Raw genomic sequence first — 15,464 nt, 5'->3', positions numbered from 1 at the left:
CAATCTTGCAGCAGACTCTGCTGACGATGGGAAGCCAGTGGAAATGGAGGGGGCAGGTGATGGAATCTAGCTGAAGATAAACTTGATAGTGGTTCAAGAGGTATTTTTTCTTGAGCGTGAGGCCTGGCTGAAAATAATTACCTGCTCAAATGAACATTGAGGCGGTACCCATCTCCTGTTCACAGCCCTTAAGTGGTGGGAATTCCATATACGTATGACAGGGGAAAGTCCATCAACTGTTGAATTCCCCACAGTGGTACTTATTTGATCAACTCCAGATGGATGAGGGACCAAGTCAACCTCCAACCAGGATATAAAATGGCAATATTCTGAACTACCTGGCCGGATTTGGCCATGTGATAGGTATGTGTGTGCACTGGTGGCGATCCCAGGACATTGATCTAGACCCGTCCACGAGTACATGGGCTCCAGGACGACTTGTGATGTGCTGTACACAAATCATCCAAGCAAAGCTCCTTCCAGAGTTTGCTATTTGGCAAAACAACAGCTCCAGTGCATCTGGCACACACCCCCCCAAACCATGTCAAACCAAATAAACGCATGGGGTACATTCATTCCCATTATGAGATCAATAAAACAAAATCGGGTTCCAATAAAATGCTGTAGCTGAGCCCGCTGCAGAGCGCAGCATGAGGCTGTGGGATGGGACGCATAGAAGAATGAACGCTGCCTTTCGGCTGCTTTAGGGTCAGATTAAATTTGCTTTATCCCCAAAACAAAGAAAAATGTCAAAATTACAACGGCTGGAGTATGTTTTTCTAATTATTTTCTTTGCATAATCCTTTTTTGGCAGAATATAAATTGAATTGTCCCAAAAACATAAAATTACAGAATCTTGTATATAATTTAAAAGTACAAGCAATGTTCTGAATTTCAAATGCTCACACCTTATACAAAAAACTTTTTTTTCTTAAAAAAAGAGGGCATACATTATACGTAAAGGTACATATGCGAAGAGTTAATAAAACAGGGCACATTTACAGAGAATGGTTTTAAAACATCATGACTTAAGCCTTTACAAATCCAAAACAATTACTTGAAATGCCGCTGCACAAGTGTAAAACCCAACGTCCCATCCAGGCTTAGTACTTTGCTCAGTGGGGAAACAGGTCACGACAATTATTTCGATAGAAAATACACTGAGCCGTCAAACTTGATATAAAGCGACATTTAAAAAAAGCATTCCAACATCCCAATCAATTTTAAAACTAATGGAACACTACACTACGTATCCTGCAAGAGAATCCTCATGGAGATATATAAAGTTATACTTTAAGGCCTTGCGCACTTTCATTATTACAAAATAACCATTATTGAACAGCATTTAAAATGTTACGTTACGTTTGGTTAAGGCTTACTTTTCAGTCAGAATTTCTTAATTTACACCTTTGCCGTTGCCACTTTTATTTTAAAATCCTGGGTGATGGCGCATTATGCTATGTCAGTCGCTAAATTACACGTGGAGATCTCGCTACCGCAGTGGTAATGCACGTAGGAGAAGCTATCACTCTGTAGCTTGTGAGCAGGAACCGACGCGCCAAGGTGTAAGACGGGTGAAAATCCCAACATCCCACAACATGCAGAGGAGGCATCGCGATTGCTCCCGGACTTAACAAGCCTACCCAAACACCATGCCTGACAGTACATACATATAAACAGAACCATGGAATTTACCAAAACCAAAGTAAAAAAAAGCAAACCCACTACTTTGCCAGTAACGTACGCAGCGCATCGGATTCATACCCTGCTGAGCACGGTGCATTCCGCACACAGATGCGGAATGTTATACGTCTTACGAGTCGAATTGTATCAGGTTTTTATTGGGTGTTCAGTCGACTGTCCTTTGGTAAATACTCAGTTTTACAAAATTTTAAGTCCTGTTCAGCAGTTCCTTTGCTGGATTATATTTTTTCTGCCTGAAGACAACCGCTTGTGTTGCGACCGAAACGTCATGATTTATTTTATATCTACGTGACTTTACAGAAAGAACCAAAGAGTATGGATTCCTGCAGTCACGAAAGCTTCAAATCAAGATAGTCCTGATAGTTGAAGTTGGGTGGGGGGCGGGTGTCAGCTGATGAATTAACCTACTGACTGGGGTGCATTTAGTCATCAGAATTTGAAAGCCGTTTGAATGTATTCTGTAGGTAAATTTGCAGATTCAGAAAATAATTACACTTTAGTTATACATTGTGTGGACATCTGAAAAGTTGGCAAAATGTGACTAATTAAACCTGTTGTATTTTATGACTGTCAATGTGAATGTGCTTTTTTAAAAGCAGTCCTGCATAGTGAGTGTATCCGTGCATCCTACACGTGTGTGAATGATGCTGTGGAATGCAATTGTTTTAAAATGCCAAATGTGGAGACGTGGGTACGTGGCAAAATCAATGCACGTCAGTCAATTTAAGTTAACATGAGAGCTCATTACACTGCAATCGGCATATTTACTTCTAGAATGTATTTTACACACTTATCAAAACATAACGACTTTTTGAAGCCCAGGGGTCCGTAATCTAATACCACCCTACCACCGAACATCACTAATGATAAATATGACGATGTAAACCTCAGTATTTGCTGAATAAGGCCAGTCAACTGAAATGTCAAGATCTTCCTGGACTCTCAGCGAGAGCATAAAAACACATCTTTTAAACTTTTTATTTTATGAATAAGCTCACTAAAGTAGCAGTTTCATGACATATTACGTGTTTGCTTGTTTTATCCAATATGAATGGTCATAAAGCGTCGACTACAAGTGAAAAGGACTGCACATATGGTCGTGACAACCTACGGAGACAGAAAAATATTCGTTACACGTCTACTGTGGAAGTGTGGGCAATTTGAGAGCAACAGGGGGTTTTGTGATTAAAGATACCAATGAAATAAAATACAGCAACTTAACAAAATTATACTAAAAAAGGTAAATAAAACACAAAAGGGAACTTAAACTAACAATATTAATGCAAAAATCAACCTGTTCAGGGACCACGAGAGTGACACCCTGACACCTGGCGAGACGGCATAGGAAGCACAAACTTCTGAGCACAAAACTTCCTTGGGTTTTGGAGTCGCTGCTAGAATTACGGAGGGCCAATGTGCGCTCAGGTTCAAAACTGACAAGGGGCTCTTATTACTGAACAATTTATCTAAATGCAAGATACATTTAAGAGTTAACAACTCTAGTTTGAAAAACACGGCGAAGTGTTTTTGGAAATTGGAGGGACTGCTCCTGCAAAATGCATCTTACGGCTATAACCCATCTCCAAAACACACAACACAACCGAGGCCAACCGTAACGCAACCACTGCAGAGTATTTCAGAACATTGTCTCCGAATGTCATAACCTGCACGTGTTGTTACTGTGCGCAAACAGCGGAGGTGAACTACTAAAGGTGTAACTTATTGACCGATTTATTTTTACCGGAGTAGGGTTAAACTGGGCAGCTTGTGCTGCGCACTCGCCACGAACAGGACGTGTCGCCGTGGGAATGTTCGTTAACTTTTCACATACCGATCTGTACTGACGGACGTATGTTGCCAGCGAGTGAGCGAGCACCGACTATCGTTTGAACCCAATCGCTCCTCGCGCCTCCGCAGACCCCCCCAACCCCCTTCCCCTGCCTGCCCCCCGCCAGCCCCGTGGCATCGCGCGCTGCCCGCCCACCCGCTCCCCCGCCCCCCTCCCCAACTCAGCCGTCCGTGCCCGACATGCCGCCGCCATTGGTGGGGTCGTGACTCGACTCGGGCGTGGTGGCCACGGAGGTGGCGATCATGAGCTCGGCCGGCACGGTCGTGAGCGTCACCAGCCCGGCGGCCGCCAGGATGTCGCCGACGGTCGTGGGGCGGCTGCCGTCGTCGCCCTCCACCTCCGTGTCGCCTTTGGCCTCGGGGTCCAAGTCGGCGTCACCGGAGATGCCGACGCGCTTGGCCGAGTGGGTCTTCATGTGCTTGGATAGGTGGTCGCTCCGCATGAAGCGCTTCGAGCACTCGGAGCAGATGAACTTCTTCTCGCCTGAGGAGAAAAGTGGTGGTGTGGGGAGGAAGAAGTCGTGTTTGAGGTTTCATGTCTTCAACCAGGTGGGAACTCAAAGAGACCAGGATATTCTCATTTGCAAGTGACCTGGAATACTAGTCTGCCAGTAGGGGTTGCCAAATGCTAAAAATAGTAATTATGAAAAATAAAAATTGTACACCCTGTCACTGGCACACAATGGTCCACTTGTGAATGACATGAGGGGATATTTGTATGTTCACTGCTCAGCAGACAGCCCTTGTTACGGTTATTACACCTGCAGCAATAATTAATCAGGGTGGCCGTTAGATTCAAGCCAAGAACCTCTGCAACAAGTGGTGAATAATAGGCTATCGCTCAGCCATGTCACTGCTTAATGCCTCGAGTGTGGTGGTGGCGGTGTACCGCCTGCGGGACAGCCCTCGGAAGGGACTAGTTGATTATAGAGATTACTGTACAGTCACATTGGTGGCAGACATGTGGAGGTTCAGAAATTAAATGTTTTATTTTCTTCCTCCACATGCTTGTGGGGGTATCATTAAATGGATAAGCCTATACTTTTTGCTTTCGTGTGATATTTGTAAAAATGAATAAACAAAAGTAGCATAAGGTAGTGGCCATGCTCGCTCTGCTACACCACACAGCCCAGCAGCACGACACCTCACCTGTGTGCGTCCTCTTGTGCCGCTGCAGCTCATCGGAGCGCGTGAAACGCTTGCCACAGTGTAACCAGGTGCACACGAAAGGTCGTTCGCCCGAGTGCCAGCGCAGATGAGCACGCAGGTGCGACGTCTTGCCATACACCTTGCTACAGCCTGTGATGTGGCAGATGTGCTGCTTTTTCTGTCCGGCTTCTCCGGTGACCCTACAATTAAAATTGTGAGCAAAACACGTTTATACAGCAGAAGATGGCACAAATATATTGAAATCCAGCTTTGAAACGGTAACTTTAGCGTTGCCATTTATGACAGCCTGCATGCCAAACTTTCTTCGAATTGTATTTTGCTACTTCATGCAATCACAGTCTCAAAACTATTTTGCCTTTTCACAATGTATATGGTTTAACAGTGCCTTGGTTTGCAAGAGTTTGGAAGACTCCATCAATCTCCGCTGAACCAAATGCCATTTCAGAGTCTACAAAAGCTTTTTATAGTCTACAGAAGTTTTTTCAAATGCATGTCTTTGATAGAATCTGATCTGATAGCAGTGGTCAATGGCAAAGGCCTTTTCTAAAAATATCTTTCCTCTCGTGGTCGTTATTATAATTAACCATCACTCTGTTCTCAAATTTTCGTAAATAGATTATACGCACATGTTTACAGGCCAAGTATTCAAATTTGTATTTTCTCCATTTTTTATATATTCAGGAATTATTCACTATTGAAGTATTTAAATTGTGTATTAACCATCTAATATTCATTATAACCAATGGCAATTTTTGAAAAGGAAATTATTTAACTTAACTGTTTGCAAAGTTGGGTGAAAGGTTAATGAGCTAAACAAGTTACAACTAGAAAATAGCAGAATATGTATATCTAGATCAGTTTTTAAAGGTGAATCAAGATCAAAATGATGATAAAGAGGCAGACAGATGAATTGGAAGTGTTTTGATAATGAAAAGCAACATACAAATGTGCCTAAAGACAAGTGGACATTACCTGCCGTTGACATAGATCAAAACCATGAATGCCAAAGAAAATGGAAAAGCTTAAAGTGTGTAAAAAGACGCACGCTTTGAATTGCATTAAACAGAATGAGGAATGCACATTAGACATATTGACAATTAAGAAAATGTTGTAGGCAGGACACGGCGCAAACAGTGGCAGCCACGAGCACTGGAAGAACAGTACAAAGCCACAAGACAGGATAGACAGCAAATGCTCAAGAATGTTTTGTCCTGGAACAAAGCAAGACAGTGGCATTCTCAAAAGGCACAAACAAGGAACCACCGTCATCATCGCTATCAGCAGTTAAAGCGAGCAAGAATGAGATAGAAAACTGCATTTTGTTAAAGTGAGGGTGGGGAGGGCACCTTGGAGTTCTCCTTCAACGATTGGTGTGGTGGAAATGTGAGCCGTAATGTTTAAGCAACCACGCCCTCCAACTTCCCCCCCCCCCAAACTCACTTGCCCTCGCTGTCCCTGCAGTTTGGGCACATGCAAGGCACCCGCCGCAGCCGCTTTCCCTCTCCCTCAACCGCATCTCCGCTGACACCACCTCCGCCGCCGCCGCTCTCGTCTGCCAGCGCCAGCTGCCCCAGCTGGGAGGCGTCCAGCGCAAAAATGCTGGTCCCGCCTTGTCCGCCGGATATGGTCACAGGCTGCGAGCTCAACTGCCACTTGGGATAGCCGCCGTCCTGGGTCAGCGTCTGGCCTGCGTGGCGTAGACCAAATTTCACGTGCTTGTTCATGCAGGCATTTTTGGGAAAGTCGACAAAAATTACCGTTGCCAAAACTGTGGGCTGCTGTTGTGAATTACAAAAAAGTGTGTGCGCATCAATGGCATTATCTTTTCAGAAAGCCTCTTACAATTTAAAACCTAAATTGCATAAATGAGCCCTTAAAACATGTTTTATGTATAGTTTATGACAATTTACATAAAGGGTGAGGTTAGTCAGCAGTGCCTTGCCACCTTTGTCACTCCATCGCTGATTTTGACACTGCACCAGAGACTTGTTTAAGGCCAAGTCCAACCTATAGTAGTTGAAGGCTAAGTCCAGATACCAAAAGCCAATGGTGCGCGGGTGCATCACGGCCATAAAAAATAGATAACCGGGATCATGGTGCTGCGTGAACAATACAGTTCCATGCACACGCTTACATCAAACTGTACTTTACAATGTTAACACCATAAATTCCTGCACTGCATTGACCATATGCACAGCATTTCCTAGAGTTCTATGCAATTAAAACACCCACAGGTGATAAAATACCTGTAGCAGTAGACACTTGCGTCCCCTGCAGTTGGATCCCGACAGTGCCCAGCGAGTTCACCAATGCTTGTGACGTACCCGTGGTGGTGGTGGCCCCACCGACAGGCACCACCGTCTGCACAAACTTCTGCTGCTGAGCTGTACCGGCGCCAGTCTGGGCTGTGGCCTGAACGGGCGCCAGTGCAATGGCCTGCCCACCACCACCACTAATGGGGAGGCCCTGTGGGACAAGACATAAATGCACGCACATGCCAGACAATGGAATTGCTGCTTGCTCGCAAAGCAGCTACTACTGATGAACGGGTCTATGGAGTCACAAATAGAAAATCCACAACACCATCTTCATTGACACTGCATTTTAACAGGACAAGATATATTGGGCTACATGTAGTAGGGTAAAAAGTGAAATTAACTCTCACAACTTGAGGTCTTCAACTGTGGTAACAAATACATGTTTTTTTCTATTGTGGTACGTGTATAATCTTTTATTGTATTAACATATACAGCCATATTTTAGGGTGAAAAGTATATGAATTGGGAAGAATAAATTATTTATGACTGAATGCATTCTCATGAGCCACAATCATTAATGATAATTGATGAATCTTTACATTGCTTGTATTGGGCAATTATAATTGATTTGGAACAAAGGATGGGTAAACAGAACCCTGAATGGCAAAGCTGGATAATGCATTCTATAATCGTGGTGGATTCGAAGCAATGACCTATTTAATTTATTCTTGTGAATTCTTCTGCAAAAGTCTCAAAATAACCTTGGTTTAAAGTAACAGTACACTTGCGTGTATAAAAGGGATGAGCCAAAGTCCACACACACAGGTTTACAATGAGGTCTTGTGCAATTTTTTTTAAACAAAAGTTTGCCTTAAAAGCTAAAATGTAAGGAAACATGCACACATTCATGGATAATACATTACATTTTAACTAATGCTGCACTTCCAAATTGAGTGGAAACTTTTTTTCCTAGTAATTTAAGCTCGACAAACTTCATTAAAAAGTATAGCACATTAAAGTGAAAGAAGTATGCTTCATTAGCCAAACAACATCAGAGAAGAAACATCAACATTTCATGTCACGTGACCTTCTAAAACAGACCCATCAATTAAGGCAATGGCCCAAAGCGGCACAATTAAACTGGATCCATTTCACAAGTTCAAACTGAAAGCCTCTGTTTGGTCTTACACAATGCAGAGTTGCACAAATATTTTATTATCAGTCATCGGCAATGAACCTCCAGTCACTGCATGCATAGGTCATCCTTGTTATGCTGAAGCAGAAGAAGGCTATTTGCCTTGGCATGTTTGTGCTTGATAAGTACGACCACTGACTAAAGACGTGAGAAAAAAACTTGCAAAGGTCACATACCAAGGCAGTGCTGCTCTCATAAAAAGTTTGCCGATAGTGAAAAAAATGGGCGCAAGAAAGCCCTGTTTATTACTTGGTAAACTAAGAGTTGGAAGTATTTTTTCCCCAAGAACTCGCAATTATCTGCCCAAATAATGATGTGTACACATTTCCATAAAAGCACAAAATTGCATTTGGGAAGAAAAAACTAATTTAAATGTATTAAGTTAAACTATGAGGAAGCGATGGAAATACTTTATAATAATTCACCCCAAGCCGACATTTTGTCATTTTAAACATTTGCCAAAAAAACCTAAGTGAATAAAACATATGCAGTAACTTTGGACATCTTTGCAGTGTGACCCTCCCCCCACGGTCCCCAAGCGTTTCAACAAGTCCTGCTCATTTCCTGCATGTGGCCCTGGGGGTGCAGAGGTCACTATTGGGTCATATGCTTGTTTTCTAACTTGGGTCAAGCAGCATTGGGGGCGAGTGGGGGGCTGCAACTCTCAACTTCAAAGCGCCTTCCCGCCCTTCCTGCCCAAGCCTCGTTCTGGAGTAAGCATGCAGTTCGGGGTGCAGCTGTGCCGCCAGACCCTCACACCCTCATTGGCCACCCGCTCTTCAAATCCTCACCAACCCCAACACCTGAGGGCCCAGCTGTGCCTCCCAGCCAATGGTGTGCAAGTTACCATGGCGATAACGGTCAACCACACAATGCGATGGTATGATGGGTGGATGAAGGGTTAGGGGGTGTCAGGGTTGGGTGAATCCTGCTCAGGTGAGCAATGCTTGTTGGTAAAACGTTGAAGCATTCGCTGTGGTGATGTTTACCAGGCAGTGAGCACACCAAACTGCTTACTATAAGAACACAATGTGCTACCAGATACGCTTTCCTGTAGTTAAATATGCCAGGGTACTTGCAGGCTTACAGACACACAAACTCCCCTAATCACACTTTTAAATTGGTGCTGTAGCCTGATCAACCAAGTAAACAACCGACACCTTCTGGGTTCTTAAGTAGACGTTACTCAAATTATTCCAAATTTTGTTCAATTAATTATAAATTTGATTTAAAGCTTTCGTGACTGCAGGAATTACTTTGTTTTTTTCGGTAAAGTCACGTAGAAAGAAAATAAATTAAATAACAGAATACGAAGTTTTGATTGCAACACAAGCAATCGTCATTAGGTAGAACTAAATTTGAGTCTGTGTGTTGTCTCTGTCTGCGTATGTGTCTGTGTTTTGTCTCTCTCTCAAATATATGTCTACCTGACGACGATTGCTTGTGTTGCAATCGAAACGTTGTACTCTATAAATTTAATTTACTTTCCTTCTACGTGACTTTACCGAAATAACCAAAGAGTAATTATAAATGAAAACGGTGTAAATGTGCCTAGTCTCATGGAAATTTTTTGTAATGGATATCTTATCCATGCAATTGCTTTCCAAGTCTTTTTAACTTGAATAAATTATTAAATACAAAGAGAAAACTGGAAACTTAAGTGACTACTGCTTGCGTGGCATGAGTTGGTGTGCCAACTGGTCTGCATCAGGAAGCAAGAAAGTGGTTACATACCACGTTGTGTGCATATTTCCTCACCAACACCCCTATCATTCAGCCAGCGCTGCACCATAATAATAATAGCAGCTTGCTTCAGCTCACCTGTATATTCTGCACTTGGATGGTCTGCCAGCCGATCTGCCCCGATGGCAAAATGGTGGGGGTGCGGATCAGGAATGTGGACGGCTGCTGGCCCTGATCTTGCGACTGCGCAGACAGCGAGGCGGCCTGCAGCGCGGCCTGAAGCATCTGTGGACTCAACCCGCTCACCATCTGCACTTGCTGCTGCTGGAAGGGCTGCTGCAGATGATACTGGTTCTGCAACTGCACCTGCTGCTGGCCCTGCGAGGCGGTCGAAATGGGCGTCACGCAGTCAATGGACGAGATGGTGACGTGCGGCGAGGTGCCCGAAGCCGTGGTGTAGATGGCCGACGAGCTGCCACCCTCCGAGGTAGCGGCGCTGCTGCTGACGCCAGCATCGCCACCTGCCTGTTGCTCCGAAGTGGCCCCAGTGACGACCGTCACGTTCTGCGCGGGGCCTCCGCCCAGTGACAGCGGCAACGTGAAAGTCAGGTTGTTGCTACCGCCGACCGGCAAGTTGATGAGCTGCATCTGCTGCGAGCCATGGCCAATCTGGCCCTGGATCTGCACGGGAAAGGTGGCCGTGGTGGCCGTACCACCCGCGGAGCTCGTTCCTGCCGGCCTGATTTGCACAGGCTGCTGACCAGAGCCGCCTTGGGTCGATTGGGTCTGTGTCTGGCTCACCGGCACGAGCTGTATCTGACTATCTTGCTGCATTATCTGAATCTGCTGGCCATCTATTGTCTGCAGCTGTGGCAGGACCTGATACTGCACGAACTGTGGCTGTTGTTGCTGTTGCGCCTGCTGTTGCGCCTGCTGCTGGGACTGCTGCTGCGTCACCGCCACCAGCTGCCCGCTCGGGCCGATTTTGAGCATTGATTCGGTGCCGCTCTGGCCCGACGCTACCTGCACCACGCCGGACGAGGCCTGCACGTCAGTGGTGCTGCCGCTGTCCGCCACCGCCGACGACGACGACGCAGGAGCCGTCCCGGCCGAGGTCGGGGAGGCAATGATCTGCCACCCATTGGGCGTCGCGGCGAGCTGAGTGAGCTCCAGCGCGTGCAGAAGCGTTTGGCCTGGGCCGGCCACAATCCTCAGAGCTCCCGGCTGCACCTGCTGCACCTGCGCCTGGGCCGCTTGCGCCTCACTCGGGGGCGTCTCGATCCTGCTGCACGTGGCCGCGAGGAGTGCCAGAGGCGAGGCCTGCGTGTCCTGGGGCTGCCAGGAGGGGGGGGGGGAAGAAGACGACGGAGGAGGAAGATTGAGAAGGAAAAGGCGCGGGCCCACATGGGATTTCAGGCGGAGGGGCATGGATCATCGCAGGGCCACGCGAGGTCGTGGGGGGCGGTTTTTCGGGAATAGGGGGGCGGTGCGAGGGGGGGCGGTGCGGCCGAGGGGGGCGGTGTTCAGGGCAGGCATGGATGAGAGAGGAGAGGAGAGAAAGGAGAGAGGGAGGAGAGACACACGGGACGGGTGAGTGGGTGGGCGGGCGAGCGGGAGGGAGGAGAGGCCGAGAGGGAGGAGAGACGGCGGCGAGGGAGGAGTGCTGAGGGGCCGGGCCCGAGAGCCGGGACGGCCATCGACGGGAGAGGTTTCCCCTCAGCCCCGCGACCTCCGCTTTACTCTTCCGCCGCAGTCGCCGTCGCATCGACATCACCGCCGTCACTAAATTTACCCCTCGGTTGTTGCAGTTTACCTCGCGCGAACGGATCGCGATTTCGCTCACCTGGCTATTCGCTGCGGGGTTCGACTGCTGCAGCGTCTCTCCGTCGGCCGCGGCACTGGGTGTAGTAGTAGTAGTCGTCGTCGTGGTCGTCGTGGTTTGCTCGCTCTTTTCCGGCTCTACGCGACACGACAAAACGCCGACGACGCCGCCGCGATCACGACACGTTACCGACGACTTGACCAAGCCGAAAGCCGTCGCCGACGGCCCGAATTCGTGGGGCGAAAGCGCGACGAGAAACGACAACGCGGCTGCGTCGCGCTGCCTGCGAGGGAAAATGGCCTTCGCCTCCGACTCGTTTATTTATTAAATTCGCGCCGCCGCCGCCTCCGCCGTTGTTATTTTGGCGCGACGCGCACGATACCCGCCACTTAATCTATCTCTCTTTCTCGCGCTCTCTCTATTTCGCCGCCGATATTATATCATCCCCATCACCACTTCTAAAATGCACCTCGCGGCTTTATACGCGTGTATTAGTATTATTATTAAACAAAACGTTTACCTCAAACCCGGCGCGACGATTGGTGTTTTATTTGGGCGTGCGTTGTTAGGCGCGTGCGTGCTTGGTAGTGGTTGCTTGCTGGTGATGGTGCTGCTCGTGTTGTCGGTGTTGTGTATATAAGCGAGTGAGTGAGGAGTGTGCGCGCCGCGAAGCTCTCCGCCGCCGCCGCGTCTCCCCGGTCCGAGGGAGGGGAGAGGAGGAGGGGGGTTCGCCTACCGCTCATACCGCCCGCGCCCGGGCCTAGCGACGCGGGCCTCGCCTGGTGCACCACGTGACCGCGCGGGGGGGGTGGTGGGGGGTTTGGGCGGGAAGCTCGCGAGAGGGGGGAGGGGCGCGGCCTTGCTGCGCAGGCTTCGGTTGCTGACGTCACCACGTGACCGCGAGGAGGGGATGGGGGGGTTTGGGCGGGAAGCTGGCGAGAGGGGGGAGGGGGCTGCCTTGCTGCGCAGGCTTCGGTTGCTGACGTCACCACGCGGGTGGGGGGGGTTTGGGCGGGAAGCTCGCGGGAGGGGCGCGGCCTGGCTGCGCAGGCTTCGGCTGGAACGCTGCTGACGGCACCACGTGACCCGCGAGGAGGGGGGGCGGTACCGTAGTCTCCGTAAAAAAAGCGCACATGCCCTCCCCCCCCACACTTTTTTAAAGTTTATAATACAGTACCTATTTGCTGTGAAGGCCCGTTGTTCGAAACGTCGCACGTGTTTTTTAAAGGCAGTGTTAGTGACTTGAATTTTAATTATCCGGTTGTGTGAAAGTGTGCAACATATTTTTATAACTTCATCAATACACCCAAAATCCTGCCTTTTGGAGCAACTTATCCGAAATATACGGTAGCAGGGTTACACGCTACGTGGGTCAGGGCTGAATTGTGTATATATTTCATTTTATACCAACGTGACTTTACCGAAAGAACCAAAGTGTGTATATATTGACTCAATAGCATTACCGATTAATCGATTTACGTTACATATAAAGCGCGTATGATTAATGTGTATTTGCACCGGTTCACGTAGTGGCATGCAACACCCCCCCCCCCCCCCGTAATTTGTACGATTTTTAAAAATCTAATCTGTACACTTTAAGAGCCCCTAACGAACCACAAAGGTTGGAGGCGGGCGAAAAGTCGTTACGACCACGTGACCGGGGGGGGGGGCGGGGGGAGTTGGGGTCAGATTTGAATTTGAGCCTGCACCACGTGACCGCCGTGACTGGTCTCGTCACGTGACCGAGAGAGAGGAGGCGGAGCTTGGAGAAGAACCACGGGCCTAGTGACCAGGCTTCGACCAGGGCACCACGTGACCACCAGAGGGCGGGGCTGGGGAGGGGGCGGTAGTGTGGGGGGGGGGCTCTAATACTGTACTCTGTAGAGATGCGCGCTCGCGACGAAGGCCCGTAGCCCCTAGAGTGTCAGCAGCCACGTGATCGCGCGCGCGGGGCGGAGCTGGTAAAGTCCGGTAACGCTCGCCCCGGAGAGCTCGGTTGTGGGGGGTGGACTAACCTTCCACGCCGCACCGGCTTACCGCGTGAGGTCTGCGCGCGAGGCGTAAGCCGAACAAACCCGCGCGGATCGGGTCTAGGCGACGGAGGCTTGGCCTAGAAGAGCACGTGACCGCGGAGGACTCCCGAAGCGCGCGTTACACACGGGCCTAGCGGACGAGGATTAGCCTAGAGTCTCACGTGATCTATGGCCGGACATCCGGTTCTGGAGATGTGACGTCACCGCCGGAAGCTCGCGTGGGTCGGGGGGGGAGGAGCGCGATCATAACCGGGCGTGGTTCCGACCACGTGACCGGGGGGAGAGGGGCTGAAGGAGGCACGGGCTGGATACCACGTGACCTTGAGCGGGGGGGAGGGGATTTCCGAATGAAGGGGGGGTCACGTGACGCGAGCGATGATTGACGGGGGGGCGGGGCGGCGCGCTCAACGTTAACTGGCGTCTGACACGAGAGATGCATATCGGCGTGTAACCGAGATTTCCATCGTTTCAAGATTTAGATTATATTTTTGTTTAACCAAGAATCGTAGTGTTGGGTGGATCGTTGTATCACGATGGAGGAGTGACGGCTGCTTGGTGACGTCTTCCTTACAGCAGCGGATTGATCGTGGCCGATGATGACGAGTGGTGCCCTTGGCCCGCAAATGCCCTTCAGCGACTGAAGCAATACAACATAATAATAATATCCCCTATTCCATGTTCACGCTAAGGGGGAACTAGAAACACCACGTTACATTCACCATAACTTTGTGCTTTAAATGCTCAAAGTTGCCACACTCCCCGACGGATTAATATTAAATACAATAAAACCGCACATTTTTTTTTACAAACGTCCATTTACAGTACAATGCATACAAATTCACCATCTCCGGGCATTAAGTAATCGTTCAGCCGAATTACTTTATACGCTTATACAATCTAATTTATTTTTTTATTTTCAAATCAATTACATTTGTTTTTCCACTTGACCACTGGATCTCAGTTTGACCGATTTAGTGTAATTGCCTACAGACATTGCTAATGCTTAATCCTATATTTTAAATTATGGTTGCTGAACAAAGGTCCAAAACCTCAAGCGGTCAGCAACAAACATCACTAATTCTCTGTATAACAAGTGACAATAAAGTCCAATGCAAACGTGTGTAATTCAGATACATTTTAGTTGTGCAACTCTACAAAATCCGCTTGACCACAATTCGGAAATGTCGATTCGCTATCCAATGCAAATGAACGTTTCTGCAAAGTGTAATGCAAAACATTGCAGAACATCACATTCACTCGTATCATTCCAGTGGAAACAGCCAGAAAGAGGGAGCCCGTTTTGCACAAACGCGCACTAAATTGCATATCCATATGTATGCTCCGTTCTGGTCCAGTGAGTCCAATTGGCTAAGTGCACGTCTTTGATGAGTGCTCTTCAGGAGCCATGGGCTGAGACATTGTGGACCTGATGATGGATTGTCCCAGCCTTGAAGCTGCTAAAGAGCGAAACCCCACACAAGCACCCACGTGTCCCTCCCAATGGTCTCAGGCACACAGACACCTGCAAAAATTAGACTCCTTTATCCCCAATACTATGGAGCAAATTAAAGGGATTAAAAGCGGTCTCTCACAGGCATGCACTAACCCAGGCTTAGCCCTGCTTAGCTTCAGAGATCTGACGATTATTATTTAGTTCATTGTGCAGCCACTTCTGGCTTGTCATCAATTTCATTACAGAGGTTACCCAAAAAGATCTTTCATATTGGCTTGTCCAGTTAAAAAACCGTGAC

At 48.1% G+C, this 15,464-nt stretch overlaps 1 protein-coding gene across 4 annotated transcripts; it reads right to left on the bottom strand.

Moving 5' to 3' along the window:
• Positions 1 to 3,697: 3,697 nt before the first annotated feature.
• On the bottom strand, positions 3,698 to 13,908 carry LOC144729069 (transcription factor Sp1-like). 4 transcript variants are annotated; one of them, XM_078608946.1, is made up of 7 exons: positions 13,875 to 13,908; positions 11,702 to 11,817; positions 9,997 to 11,193; positions 6,969 to 7,188; positions 6,163 to 6,409; positions 4,702 to 4,901; positions 3,698 to 4,036 (listed from the first exon to the last, which is right to left on the bottom strand). In XM_078608946.1, exons 1-7 carry the CDS (start codon positions 13,891 to 13,893, stop codon positions 3,714 to 3,716), a joined length of 2,322 nt encoding a protein of 773 aa, XP_078465072.1. In that variant the 5' UTR covers positions 13,894 to 13,908; the 3' UTR covers positions 3,698 to 3,713. The 4 variants fall into 4 exon arrangements, with proteins under 4 accessions (XP_078465072.1, XP_078465075.1, XP_078465073.1 ...); XM_078608949.1 differs by having other exon boundaries at positions 7,047 to 7,188; XM_078608947.1 differs by having other exon boundaries at positions 9,997 to 11,187.
• Between the last annotated feature and the right edge of the window lie 1,556 nt (positions 13,909 to 15,464).

The sequence above is a fragment of the Lampetra planeri genome, chromosome 31, assembly GCF_965212315.1.
Source record: "Lampetra planeri chromosome 31, kcLamPlan1.2.h2, whole genome shotgun sequence".
NCBI lineage: Eukaryota > Metazoa > Chordata > Hyperoartia > Petromyzontiformes > Petromyzontidae > Lampetra > Lampetra planeri.
The sequence above is the reverse complement of the archived record's forward strand: the minus strand, read 5'-3'. Positions and strand labels throughout refer to the sequence as shown.